The sequence below is a fragment of the Natator depressus genome, chromosome 5 (genome assembly GCF_965152275.1).
Source record: "Natator depressus isolate rNatDep1 chromosome 5, rNatDep2.hap1, whole genome shotgun sequence".
NCBI classification, from domain to species: domain Eukaryota; kingdom Metazoa; phylum Chordata; order Testudines; family Cheloniidae; genus Natator; species Natator depressus.
The window spans coordinates 96,318,682-96,333,354 of NC_134238.1; the positions used below are offsets into that span (position 1 = coordinate 96,318,682).

The following is a 14,673-nucleotide window of genomic DNA, read 5'->3' on the forward strand; positions in this document are numbered from 1 at the left end:
GAGCGGCCGCTTCGAGTCCAGCTTCCTCCCTCCCGGAACAGCGCGCGGCGGCGGCGGCACCGACCGACCGACAGACACCAGTGCCGGTGCTTCAGTCCGGCCCCGGAGCCTCGCGGCGCAGCAGTAGCAGCGCGAGCCGGCGCGCGTTGAGTAGCAGGATCCGCCTCCCCTGCTCCCACCCCTCCTCCGCGCGGCGCGTCTCGCTCCGCGCTGCTGCAGAAACAAAGGACAGGAACCGCGGCGGCGCGAGCTCGTTGCCGGGCCGGGACTTGCCCCGCTCGCGCCGGGACAGCCAGCCACCCCCCCCCCCCCCCCGCCGCCGCCGCCGCCGCCTTTGTCTGGCCTCAGCAGAACCGACCGCTCGCCCGGGGCCCTCGCCAGCGGCCTCTTCGAGCAGGTCAGTGGCGCCCCGCGGCCTTTGTGTCTCGGCCGGCCGGCCTTCGTGGGTGTGGAGGGGCCGAGCAGCGCGCGGGGGGATGGGGCCAGCGAAACGCTCCGGCCCTTAACACGGGCTAAGATCCCCCGCCTGTCCGGGGAGAAGGGCCCCCAGCCCCCGAGCAAAGGGCCCGGCCGGAGGGAGGGGGGTAACGAATGGGGCCCTTAACCGGCGGATCCTCTTAGGCGGCGGGCCGCGGCTGCTGGGAAGAACAAAGAGCCGGAAGGGGCTGAGGAGGCCGGCGGCACCGAGCGAGCGGCTGGGCGGCGTGACTCAGGGCTTTTGAGAGGGGCCCAGCAGGCCTGGGGCTGCCGGTGGCCGGGCGAGGAAGAAGGCACGTTGCCGCTCTCGCGGCTCGGGCTTGAACAGCGCTGCCCCCGGCGAGTGGCTCCTGCCGCGGGAGGCTGGCGGCGCCCTGCCCTTCCCTTTGTTTTTCTGGCTTGGCTCGGTTTTGTCTTTGTCCGTTTCGATCCATATTCTCCGTGTATCTAGGGAGCGCCTCAGCTCCCCTTTCTAAAGCGCAAAATGCCCTGGGTCAATCCCGCTTCTGGGGTGTCATCTGAAGGAGGATGTCAGGATAAATAGAGATTTAGGTCAGCCGTCCCATTCTGCCCCATCATTGACGCAGCTCCCATCCATGGATTTAGTATTGATTTCGGTATAGATTTGTTTTTTCTGTTCTCCTTTCCCCCTCACTAAACCCGTTTAAAAATGTGAATGTATCTGGTGTGAATATTGCAGTTTGGTTAAAAAAGCACTTTTGCGTGGAGAACTAAAGTTCATTGCTGCTGTTTTGTGGTATTTTGTGAGGCCCACTCCAAATTAATTGTTTATGTTATTAAAGTGCCCTTGAGTTTAGCTGTAATTCAGAACAAAATACCTTATACGTAGTCTTTAGCATATAGTTATCAAGTATTTTCCTGCCCTGGTTTAACTTGTGTAACTAGCAGCTATTCAGGTTACTGTAATAGAATCGTTAGCTGAGCTAATGCAAGTTGCAAAACATAGTTCCTCCTGTAAAAGGAAACAACGGGCGAACAAGAACCTTAACCTTTTAATCAGTGTCTTCCTTCCACCTAAAAAGGAACAAACTGATATGCAGGCAAATGCTTCTGTTGAAACCACCCACCCAAAAATGCTGAGTACTGTATGTGTGTGAGCAAAGGCAGTGCAACAGCAGTCATCTTTTGGGCCTCAGATCATACTCAGCTGTTTTGTCTTTATGCTGTATGTTAAAAATGGTAATGGCTGTTTGAGATGACTAGCCCATGATGCTGCATTTTCTAAGTATAATTTAAGAATGTCTCCCTCTCTCTTCAGAGAGGAAGCTGTAATCATCCTGTTAATTGGATTTTATATTTCTCCATTACAGTGGGTGTACGCTTTGCTGCTTCAGTTCTGTGGGTTGTGTAGGAGTTGGCAACCTTTTGAGATATAAATAGAAGCTGATTTCAGAGGCTCCTGTTGACGAGGTTGTGTGTCTGAGCCTCTTGCTCAGCCTGTCACATTGCAGCCTTGTGACAGGCGGAAGCTAATGCATTCACCCATGTGACCTAAGCTTCTGAGAAATATTAAGGAAAGCAGGCGCACATGTGATACTATTATAAGCTGGTTTTCTAAGGGAAAGACAGAATTGAATGTGTGACATTAAGTGGATGACTGCTAAATTATGAGGTCCCATCCTAGTTGGGAGCTGCTGATGTATGACAAGCAAAGCACTTCTGTTGTAAAGAGCTTGAAACAGTTAGGTTTATGAAACCCATAGTCATCTGACAAAAGAAAAGGAGTACTTGTGGCACCTTAGAGACCAACCAATTTATTTGAGCATGAGCTGTAGCTCACGAAAGCTTATGCTCAAATAAATTGGTTAGTCTCTAAGGTGCCACAAGTACTCCTTTTCTTTTTGTGAATACAGACTAACACGGCTGTTACTCTGAAAATAGTCATCTGAGCTTCCCAGTATGTTAATCCAAAGGTCAAATAGCATAATTTAGTTTCTGGTTGATAAATACTTATTAATGGATGATGAAGGTATATTTGTCTTCATACTGGTGAAGTCTTTTAAAGGAAATGGTTAGTCAGGTGATACTTGGACCTGGTACAAGAAAAATGAAATGGCACAATTTCTTTAACAGTCACTGTAAAAATAATAATTTGACCTTTTTAATTAGGGGCACGTATTTCTAGTAGGGAAAGAATGTGCTGACAGGAGCCATGAAAATGCTTGTATTTACATTATATTCAAAACAACAATTAAAACCTAAAGCTAGATTTAAATACCAAGTGGTAAAACATGTTTACAACATCTTCATTTTTAAGAGGAGCAAGTTGGAGTACTGGAGACTCATTCGTGGATGCTGACATGTTTAGAATTATTAAAAGGAACACCACTTAATTAAAATTAGAATCATAAACTTTAAGGTCAGAAGGGACCATTGTGATAATCTAGTCTGACCACCTGCACAATGCAGGCCACGGAATCCCACCCACCCACTCCTGTAACAAACCCCTAACCTATGTCTGAGCTATTGAAGTCCTCAAATCATGGTTTAAAGACTTCAAGGTGCAGAGAATCCTCCAACAAGTGACCTATGCCCCATGCTGCAGAGGAAGGCAAAAAAACCCCAGGGCCTCTTCCAATCTGCCCTGGAGGAAAATTCCTTCCTGACCCCAAATATGGCGATCAGCTAAACCCTGAGCATGTGGGCAAGACTCACCAGCCAGACACCCAGGAAAGAATTGTTTGTAGTAACTCGGATCCCACCCCATCTAACATCCCATCACAGGCCATTGGGCATATCTACAGCTAATAGTTGAAGATGAATTAATTGCCAAAATTAGGCTATCCCATCATATCATCCCTTCCATAAACTTATCAAGCTTAGTCTTGAAGCCAGATATGTGTTTTGCCCCCAGTGCTTCCCTTGGAAGGCTGTTCCAGAACTTCACTTCTCTGATGGTTAGAAACCTTTGTCTAATTTCAAGTCTAAACTTCCTGATGGCCAGTTTATATCCATTTGTTCTTGTGTCCACATTGGTACTGAGCTTAAATAATTCTTCTCTCTCTGTGGTATTTATCCCTCTGATATATTTGTTAGCACTTACATCCTCGGAATATCTAAATTGTAGGGACTAAAGTTACTATAGATTAGAAGAAAATATTTTCTGTATTTTTAGTTCATCTGGCAGTACTTTGTATAGGCCACTGTTTATGCTGTTTAGCTGATCAGTTCCATCTGCATGGGTCCTTAAAATAAATGAAAAATGGTTGTAAAACCACAATTTGGTAGAAGCCTATGACAGGTGTCAAAAAGGCAGGTCTTGTCAAGGTACTGAACTAGAGATCTAGATCAAGAGATGTCACTATCTGAGTGACCTTGTGCAAGTCACCTAATTTCTTTGCTTCAATTCCAGATCTGTAAAAGCGTACATGTAACTGTGTTCTTTTTTGCCCCTTGGTGTGCCTTATCTAGTTTGTAAATTTTCTGGGTCAGGGATTTTCTGTGTATTTACAGTGCTTACTATAGTGGCCCCTCAATCTCCCTTGGAGCCGCACAGTGATATGATACTCCAGTGTAGTTTCAGCTACTATAATATCTCTAAAGAAAGGCCTATCATCCTTGGGAGACGCAGACCTTTAATTTACAGAACTATGTTTTGGTCCATAGCAAGCACCTATGTATCAACATGTATATTGGGTTGCTGTGAACCTTAAACTAGTCTTTTCAAATATCTGTAATTCATTTTGGACGTAACTAGAGAGGGAGACACTAATATGGAGAGGCTGTTTTGTCAAAATATCTAGCTCTCCAAGTTTTAAAAAGTTCATTGTGCCCCACAAGGTGTATTGTTTTAAAACACAATTTTTCTAGTGGCCCAGTCTAATATTTTAATTTGCCCTGGATTTGTAGGAGATCACTTAATTATACTGTGCCCCTGTTATAATAGTGCTCTTGGGAGCCAAGGGTTCCTTGCTATATCAGGTTTTCTACTAAACTTGCATTGCAGAGATAAATCACTAGTGAAGGTGAGGTATTTGTATTGTTAATTTTTGCTGTTTGTTATGCAGAGGTGAGGGCTTTTATTATCCAATGCCAGACATGGGTACCTGGCTATAAATTCTTGAGCCAGAGTACTTTGCTGAGCTTATGGAAATGAGTAGGCTGTGTAAATGGGTGTATTTTAGCAGCCAATGCGTTTCTTGCAAGAGTTCTGTTCAAGTTTGTTGCAAATGCAACTTTTAAAGCACCGAAAAATAAATTTGTGGTGATTCAGAAATGCCCGCTGACCCTGTATATGGAAGATTCTGCCCCTCATTGCTGCCAGTTAACATACAGTGTCAGCTTTCATACAAACAAGACTACTTACTCTGTTTTGGAAATTACTTCTATAGTTAGAAGTGCATATTGAAATTGACTGTTGGCTAGTACTTGTAGTAAACTTCCCCACTCTGCTTTATTGAGTGTATTGCCAAAATACAACTTGTTAATTCGTGGAACTTCTGAGTTGAAATTATCCAGGACCCACATATCATATAAGCAGTGAAGGCAGTTTATTTGCTGTCTAGTCTGTTGATAAATAGATTACATTGATTTCCAGAATTGATTAGTGTACACAGATTTGGTGTGATTTATTCAGCGGATCTGATTTCGGGAATAGAAAATACTCAAAATGAGTGACAGAGACACAGGTTTGGTTTTTTTACTGCTCAGTGATGAGTGAAGTGAATCTGTTCATAAGGGTGTATAATTACATGTACCCTTCTTCCAACCTACGTGATATCATTGAAATTTTTCTACTAGGATTTTATAAAGGTATAACAATATCTCTGCTTTCCATTACTGCAACTTTACTTTTTCTACAAATAAATATCAGCATTCTTAACACAGGCTACATTTGTATTATGTAAAGATACTAATGACTGTCTCCTACAAACTATGATCGATTTTTGGTTACATGCCAACTTTTAATGCAGTTATCTGGTTTTATTTACAGCACAGAAATGGCTCAGGAGACGAACCAGACCCCAGGGCCCATGCTGTGTAGTACCGGATGTGGATTTTATGGGAATCCTAGGACAAATGGAATGTGCTCCGTCTGCTACAAAGAGCATCTTCAACGACAGCAGAATAGTGGCAGAATCAGTCCAATGGGTAAACTTCTTTATTTGGAGAAATGTCTGAGAAGATGGCAGGAATCGTAGGACAAATGTTGGAGGCAGGAACATCTGCAATGGCTATGCTGAAAACAAAATTATGTTGATTTGTACATTCTGGACAACACACTATACTTGGTGCCCCACCCTAAGTCTCTGCTGAGCACTTGATCCATATATTTAGATGATCACTTTAGTTGTATTTCATTAGCATGCAGTTTTAAAGACACACACAGCAATCTAATCAAATATCAAGTAATTGGGTGAGAACAGCTAAACTAATACTATCCGTAAGTGTGCTTGAGTAGTTATTAATTTATATTCTACACATTTACTTAACTTTCAAATTTCTATTGCATAGGAACAGCCAGTGGTTCAAGCAGTCCTACCTCAGACGCTGTATCAGTTCAGAGAGTAGATGCTAGCTTAAACTGTGAAGGTGCTGCTGGCAGCACATCTGACAAATTAAGGTAAGTTGTAGATTACTGTTTTGAGGCTAAACTTGAGTTTAATCCATAAAACAAATAGAGGGTTTATACTTAAAACAATCATGGTGTAGGTGTACTGATATCACCATTGTAGTTAGTTTCTGGAGAAATAAATAGCTGACAAACTGTCCGGTGGAGAACTGATTGACCAATGCTTTGTGAACTTAATTGAAGATTGCTGATGTAAGTGGTATACGATGTTTGGTATTAGACGGCTGGATATTGCAAGAACGCTTTCTTGATTCTTAGCAGAACAGCAGTTTGCTACATGGCTTCTTCAGTCTTCTAGAGCAGTATTTCTCATCCTTTTTGATACCAGGGACCGGCTTGCTGCCTTCCTAAACTGTGTTGGGGAGATCTCTGGGACCGGTACTGGTCCATGGACCAGCTGTTGAGAAATACTGCTGTAGAGTGAGTGAAGTAATTATTAAAAGAAGCATCTTTCATTACTTTCTTTAAATATGGTAGAAGCTATCTCTGTAGTGGCAAAACGAGTAGTTTAAACTGCTGAGAATATTTAAGTAGAGTTTAGACAACACATACATTTAGTGTAAACTCAAAACTAACATGAATTGCTTTTTCTCATTGAACGTAACAGAAATGTACCTGTTGCCGCCTTGCCCGTAACACAGCAAATGACAGAAATGAGCATTTCAAGAGAGGAAAAAGTAACACCGAAAACAGAGACAACAGAGCCAGGTGTGCCATCAAATTAACTTTGAATACAACTAGTGGATTTTAGCAGAAGTTGACAGTTTATATTTTACCGTCTCTTCCCTCACCATCATAATACTGTCCTAGGAAAAATATTAAAAACTGAAGGTGGTGGTTCTGAATATTTGAGTGTACATTTGTAGTGCAGAGAAAAATAGCTGGGGCTAAATTTCACCTTTGGACATGCACACAATTCCCATTGAAGACTTTGACAAGAGAGCAAGTTCGGCTCTTAAACTTTCAGTTTAAATTTTGAAACACTTAGAATTGTACACTATTGTTTTTAGAATTGTAAGGGAAAAGAACCGGAGGGCTAAAATTACAGGGCTAAAATGATAGAAACCTCTGTTGAAAATCTAGGAGAACCTTTGTCTCAAATTTCTGTTGGCTTGTGGACATAAATATGGCTTCTTGTATTCAGCCATATTGGAGAAGGAAATGCAGCATTTTTGGAGGATAAATAATTACTTGAGCTTACTGGCTAAAAATTTTTAGCACTATATATTTCTTTTATAACTCTGTCCCAGGGCTGTGCTCTTAGTTTAATGCATGTGACAGACAAGTCTGTTGAAGGACGGACTGATCAAGCACCTATGGAATAATTGATCCATTGTTCTTGAACTGGAGTGAACTTAATCGTTGGGCCATATTATGTTCATAATCCAAGCGGATACTTTTACGTTGGGAAGGTTACAGATACTTTACAATGGTATTATTTAAAGTAAAGAAAAGTTAGAGCATTAACTTCTTTGTGAAAAGCAGGTCTACACAAACAGATACCAAGTTCTTGAACCAATATTTTTGTTAAACTGTCACACGCAAGTTTGAATAATGTGTATATTATTCTACAGCTACTAACACTAATGTTGTTTTTTCCTTTCTCCCATTTGGTATGTGTCCTTCAAAACACTTCATTTAAATAGCTTTATAAAATTGGTATTTGTTTTGTAAGTGCTGCCATAGTTTTAAACGAGATTTTTCTGTGATACTTAGACAAAATTACCATTTTTCAAAACTGGAAAAATCTGAAGGTGAAGAGTCACAGGAAGATTACATTAACTAGCCCTTTATTTCTGTCTAGGTTTTTTTTCCTGTCTGAGCTGCTTTAATGTCTTGCATTAAACTGTTTTGTATTCATACTTTGGCTCTGGCTATTTGGGATGTAAAAGAGGTATATCAGTAATATGATTCTGTGACATGGATTGATAAATACAAGTGTATTTATTGCTCTGATGCTTTTTGGGGTGTCTACAGAGTTTAAGGAGACTTTTATAAGCTATGCAAGTTTCAGATTATCTCCTGTAACTTAGTCGTGTGCCTTTTAACAATGCATCTTGAGGTCATACCTGAGAGTGCCAATGAGGAAGGAAACAGTATATGTAAAATAAGGTAGTAATGACAGTGTGGCAAGTGAGTCAAATTGAAAATTCTTAACCATTTAAAATTAGTTACCAAATTGCAGAAGTCCTCTTTGAAACTGATAACTTGTAAGCTTCTGATCTCATTGGGGATGAACAGATGACAATCGACACCAAAAACTATGCTATGCAAAAGAGTACTTTAGTCTTTTTATGCTAACAGAAGCTGCTTGGTGAAAGTTGCTTATATCCATTCTTAATTTAAAATATTTGTTGTTAATTACCAGGCTAATAGTAAATGCCTCTGTGGAACTCAAAAGCTAGGGTTTTATTGCAGTTTAGATGGAAAGGAACAGAAATTGCATACTGGAAGTACATGTAAATACCTGGAAAACCTTAAGTTGGTTTTTTTGTTTGCACCCTGCTTTGAAATCTTTACACTGGCACGCTTCCAGCGTATTTGGCTCTTTAGGAAAACTGCTCTCTGCTCCAGTGTTTTGTCTCCAGTCTGTATTCCTTAAACTCTACATATGGCCATTCAACGGGTATCTTAAAGCCAGTTTTGCCAGACCATAGAATCTAGCCTCCCTCTAATTTTTGTTTTTTATCAAGTCTTTATATTGTGCCTACTATAGTATCTGAGCACTTTTCAAAACTGAATAACTTATGTGTAGACTGTTCACGTCTTTCTTTTCTTCCTCCATCTGGCAGCACCTAGGATTTCTTAGATTCTTTCCTCAGAACAGGAGGAGGGAAAATCATGGGGGAAATAGTCTATGATAACACTGTATCAAGGAGGAAGGACTTGTTCATCTTAAGTCATGACAAGATTTAGGTTCATTGTCATCTGCCACTCTTTAAGAGAACATCAGTGGGCAGGCTTGCTGAAAAGGCTTTGGCTGCTCCTCTCACTAATCTTGTCCTGTTTGAGTTCGATTAGTCTGCAAGTATCACAGTTGTTTGGAGGGTTCATGATCACAAAGAAAAAAGATGTCCTCTGAACAGACTTGGTCAAAGCCCATTTAGCATCTTGAGGATAAATACTAAACTTGATCCATTCACTTAGTGGGTAGTCATTAGAGACCTGAGCACTAGTGTCGTGTCCTTCAACTTTTATCGCATGTGGATTTGTGGGTGCATGCCCAAATACAACGGTCTGGTGGTCACAAACGCATGGAATACGATAGCGTGGGTCAGACTTGTGCCTGACAGGATGCAGTCTTCTGGCGAGCTATAGATAGAAGGGTGCTTTTCTTGCTGCTGTTGCTATTTGGAGGTCTAGTTTGGACTCCAAAACCACATACCATTTCGTGACATTAGGAAAGATAATTCTGTTGGAAAAAACTTGTTGATATTCTCATTATTTCCCTCTACCCACTATCACTTCAGTTTTTCCAAGATTGCACTTCAGCTAGCTGCTTCTCCAGAAATAAATATACCCAGGTACTGTGACAAGTAGTGTGGCTATTACTAGCATTTGGGATGAAGATATTTTGAGTATCTGTGTATTGTAGGCTCTTCGGATTATGGCACCTGGCAATCTCTCCCAGAAGCTTGTAGATGTCAGAGTTGGGGAGAGAATGTGTAACACTCCATAAACAGTCTATCAAGAAAGGGTAAGCAAATAGGGCTTACCTGCATCTACATGTCCTAGTCTTTCAAGTAACTGAAACTTTTATCTGTTTCCATCTGTTTAATTTTATCATTCATCTAGATTGTAAACTGTTTAGGGTGGGAACTGGACATGATGTATATGCTTAGCATGTTATTTTCGGATGTCTAAGTGTTTGTTTAAACGAAGTCAAAACATACTTGGTCACACTTACTGGGTGTGAAGGGGAACCTTAAAAAAACATGTTTAATCATTTAAAAGGGGTGGTTTGCATTAAAGTCACAGAGTCTTGACCCTTGTAAAACTACATTGCACTTTTGGATTTACAGTCCAAGAAAAGCTTCTTAAATGAAATTAGACTCAACCGGGACCCCAAATGTTCATGGGAGAAACAACTGAAAACTAGCTTTAGAATGAGTCAGTTTAACTATGCTACCTTTCCTGCCATACTGAATTTACTGTAATACAAGAATGTCTAGGTTTGGCATAAATGTGGGCTGTTGCTCTTTTCTAAATTACTGTAGGAGTGTTCGTATGGGAAAGTGGAGAGCACTCTTATAGGCAAAGGTAACTCTTCTCTCTCTGAGAATAGAGCTCATAGCAGGGAACTGTGTGAACCAATTGTGTAATAGTCAGAAATGTAGCTGCTGTTGCAGTCTTAGGCCTGGCCTACACTAGAAAATTAGGTTGGCATAATTGTCACTCAAGGATGTGAAAAATCCATACCCCTGTGCAGTGTTGTTAAGTTAACCTAAGTCCCTGTGTAGACAATGCTAGGTTGACAGGATTCTTCCATCAGTTTAGCTACCACCTCTTGGGGAGATGGATGACCTACACTGACAGGAAAATCCCTCCCATTGGTGTAGGTAGTGTTTACACTGAAGCACTACAGTCTCATCTGGCTATTGTTAGATTGGAAACCCATATTAATCTCATATTTTATTACAAACAGTAGTGCTTTAATCTGGAATGTGTGTGTGCAGTAAGTATTTTATAGCTCACTGCTTTTAGGGTTTTTCAGATTTTTTATTTCAGAAATCAAGTAAACTTATGTACAATTTAGATTGTTTAAAGAGTAGGTGGTCACAGTGCTTTACCTATTAAACACTGGGGGGAATCTCTCAAAGGAATACTAACAAACACAACTATATACTTGGTTTACCGTGTGACCTTAAATTTAAACTTTCCTGTATACATTGATATTCAAAGTAGGTCTTATGACTTACATAGCACTTACCATTAACTTATGATACTTTCTATTCATAGTTCTTTATGAAGGTAGGTTAAATAACGCTTACCCTTCTCTCCATTTTTGCATTTAAATGGTGAAGTGGCCATATTCCTGACTTACTAGCACGTGGTGTAATAGACACAGCTGTAGGTTTATAGCTAAAGATTTCAGTATTAATATAAAACCTTAAACGTGGTATTGTATATGCTATGAATTTTGCATAGTTTCTGGGAAAGGAATGCAGTGTCTTGGGCTGTACCTACGTTCTTGAACAAATGCTCGTTGTTTGAATTATTCAGATTTAATCTGGAGCTCTCATTTCGTTTTGCTTTATTTATTTTTTTTGCTTTTTCCATAGTTGTTACTCAACCAAGTCCATCAGTATCTCAGCCCAGTACTTCTCAGAATGAAGAGAGTGCTCCTGAATTGCCCAAACCAAAGAAGAACAGATGCTTCATGTGCAGGAAGAAGGTTGGCCTTACAGGTATATGAAAAGGCTGTCAATACTTAACAGCTTTTGTTGACTAGCATTTGCATTTACTAGTCCTCTGGATGGAACATTGTATTTGGTATTTTCTAAAACTCACTTTGGGTAGGAAGCATTTCAAAATTCATTGGGATGAGACCCTGTGAAACAGCTGTGTTTTTTGAAATGCATGGAATCTTTCTTTTTCATGTATTGCTCTTAACAGAACAGTTGTGGTAAATACTTGGTTCTTTGTCTGTAGTGACTAAGCTTTAAAATCATAGTTTAGCTAGAGCTGAAAGTGACACTGCTTCCTTTTGTTTGTACAGGGTTTGACTGCCGATGTGGAAACTTGTTTTGTGGACTTCACCGTTACTCTGATAAGCACAACTGCCCATATGACTACAAAGCAGAAGCTGCAGCTAAAATCAGGAAAGAAAATCCAGTTGTTGTGGCTGAAAAAATCCAGAGAATATAAACTAAACTACTTGTGAAAAGACTGACTTTGTTTTTATTTTAATATATCCTAGGAAAACATTAAAGAGCAGATGCATGGCCATTTTCTTTTGATGTTCTCCAGAGTTTTACTTTAGTCTTGTCTGTCTTATTGATATTTCAGGATGTTTGGGTGTTTGTTACAGGCAGAATTGGATAGATACAGCCCTTTTAAAATGTATATGCCCTCCCCAGAATAAAATTGGATTAATTAAGACCTGCACAGGACATTATAAATGCACAGAGAACAAATTGTCCAGTTCACATGTGCCAAACAAATGTATCAAATCTGCATGTCTGCAGCAGATCTGCCTTTTGGGAATGTAATTGAGGTATATCATCTTTAGCTAGTGTTACGTGCCTGTTTGGGGGGAAAAAGATACACCAGAAAAAAGTTGGCAGTCTACTTCTACCATAGTTAAATCTTCTATCTTTAATTTCCACAGTTCATTGTTTTGAAGCAGAATGTGAGCTCACATAGGGGATCCACCTTACATAGAGGAGTGTTGGTGCCATATTTAAGATATAGTTAATGTTTAATAAATGCAGCAGGAAAAGTGAGAAATTGATACTTAAAGGGTGTGAATGATCCTGGAAATGACTACGTGTTATAGTTCAGAACAGGTTCCCAAAGGAAATGCCCTCTTAGAAACTTCATGAACTGGCCTGCAACAGAAGGTTTGTCTGCTTTACTCTTGCATAGCTAAAAATGTTGTGTAGCAGAATGCTGTAAGATTTTTATTTACAAAAGAAAAAAAGCTATTTGTTTTTAGATTTACCACAGCAGCTATATCAAGTAACAATATGTTGGAATCTAAGTTGCAAAGATGTTTGAGCAGTTTAGTTTTTCATGTATCTTCATGTTGGGTTCAAGAGAATAAGAGCTTTTTTATTTAATAGTTTCTTAAATAAAATAAGGTGGCACCATTCTGCATGGAAAACCATACCCAACATGGCTGCTGTAGACTTAAGTGGTACCTGGCACCACTCTGAGGGCTGCTTTATCATTTTTAATTGTATTTGGGTGTAGGACTGTAGTGTTCTTGGGTGTATTGCATGGGCTGCATTATCTACAGCATTGTACAATAACTCTAGAAAAGGCAGTATACTTCACTGATGCTTGTCTGGTAATATCACTTCTGTGTTATAATGGAAGTTTTTTGTGATGTATGAAACTTGTTTTTTATATAAACCAGTACAGTTTAGACTAGTGTTGTGGTAATGCCTGTTCTCATCTGTAAATAGTTAACTATGTACACAAGGCTCTACTTCTGATTTTTATTGCAGTGTTCAGTCTTAGTTTTTACTTCACTATTAAAATCATCAGGTTTTTTGCTTTAACTTTGTCCTCCAGTTCTGAGTTATTAGATAGTTCATATTTATGTATTGCACATAATCATGCTACCCAGCATCTATGCTATGTTGTATTATGTAAATAATAAAATCATGTACAGAGGGAAATAATTCCTTTTTGTTATAGTTCATTGGGTTTTGAGTTACTGGGTAACCCGAGGCTGTCTTATGGATGGGGGAAGAGCTGCAACTAGTTTCTAGATTCTGCTCTGTGGACATTTTTTTTTTCTATGTGCCTTAAGCCTGTATATTTCTAACCTGTTTGGCTTTCATTTACCAATTTAAGATGGCTTCTTTGCGTGAGAAAATCGTAGCAGATGGAATACAAACTAATTTTCGTGGTGGCCAGATTATTTCAGCATATAATACCAACATCATGTCTACAGGGAAGGAGGAGAGCATTAGCTGTGAACTCAAAGGCTTTTTTTTGGCTGCATTGCCTACGAATCTATTTCCAATGGATCTCTGGGACCACATAACTAGTATACTGTACAGCACCATTTTATCCAAACCTCTGAGAACAGGAGCATTTCCACTGGGCCCTTCCCTGGGATCTATACCTAAATGTGGATTTCAAATATGGAGCTGTGAGAGTTGCCCTTCCCAACTATGCAAAGGAGCCACAGGTTGGTGTGCATGGCACACGGTAACTTGTTGGAAAGAGGCAGCCTTCACCAATGGATAATACATGTGAACTTGTAATGGAAACTGAGATAAAAGTTGTCGTCCATCCAGTCTACTGATTCTGCATGTGCTTGCTTATTGTCACTGCTTGTTCTTATGACATGGGGAAAGGGTTTGCTCGGGAGTTTCACATGCCAAAATGAGGATAATCCATATCGGTATAAGCCAAAAGGAACCTTACTAAAGCAGTGAAAAGTACCATTTCTCCAACCCTGGAATTTAAAGTAGAAAGCATAATGAGATCTGTTACCTTCTGATCCTGAGAAGTAGAGATTTGCACATGGATATTTGAAGAGAATTCAGGTTGGGAGTTTGTGGATAGAGAACCCTAACTATATTTATGCCATCAAGAACAGTTTGTGAAAACATGTCAGTGATGTCATGGGTTAGTATGACTTAGGGGTTATCTGAGGACGTATGGGACACTTGAATTAAATTTCACGAGTTTAAATTCATGTGGTGTTTCTCAAAAATCCCTAATTGACAGCTGTAGTTTACATCACTTCCATCCCTTTCTCAGACAAATGCCCATCCCCAGGACTTGTAAGATAACAGAGTATATTGTGTGGGATCTCACACACTGCTCCATCCAATCACATTTAATCTACATGTAAGCTTGTTACAAGTGAGGTTTGAGTGTATATGAAAATTTTTCATTTAAAGAAAGCAAACCGGTGGTTA

The 14,673-nt window shown here is 40.2% G+C and overlaps 1 protein-coding gene across 1 annotated transcript; it reads left to right on the plus strand.

Annotated features, from left to right (window-relative positions):
- The first annotated feature begins 315 nt into the window (after positions 1-315).
- On the plus strand, positions 316-14,178 carry ZFAND5 (zinc finger AN1-type containing 5). The gene is made up of 6 exons (XM_074953242.1): positions 316-397; positions 5,432-5,589; positions 5,953-6,061; positions 6,678-6,778; positions 11,353-11,478; positions 11,790-14,178. Exons 2-6 carry the CDS (start codon positions 5,439-5,441, stop codon positions 11,936-11,938), a joined length of 636 nt encoding a protein of 211 aa, XP_074809343.1. The 5' UTR covers positions 316-397; positions 5,432-5,438; the 3' UTR covers positions 11,939-14,178.
- The last annotated feature ends 495 nt before the right edge of the window (positions 14,179-14,673 follow it).

What these genes read in the sequence shown, in the direction of transcription:
- ZFAND5 (XM_074953242.1), top strand. Translation starts at nt 5,439, where the DNA reads ATGGCTCAGGAGACGAACCAGACCCCAGGGCCCATGCTGTGTAGTACC. An exon ending in AACAGAGACAACAGAGCCAG is followed by an intron (nt 6,779 to 11,352) that starts GTGTGCCATCAA and finishes CTTTTTCCATAG; the next exon opens with TTGTTACTCAACCAAGTCCA. An exon ending in GAAGAAGGTTGGCCTTACAG is followed by an intron (nt 11,479 to 11,789) that starts GTATATGAAAAG and finishes TTGTTTGTACAG; the next exon opens with GGTTTGACTGCCGATGTGGA.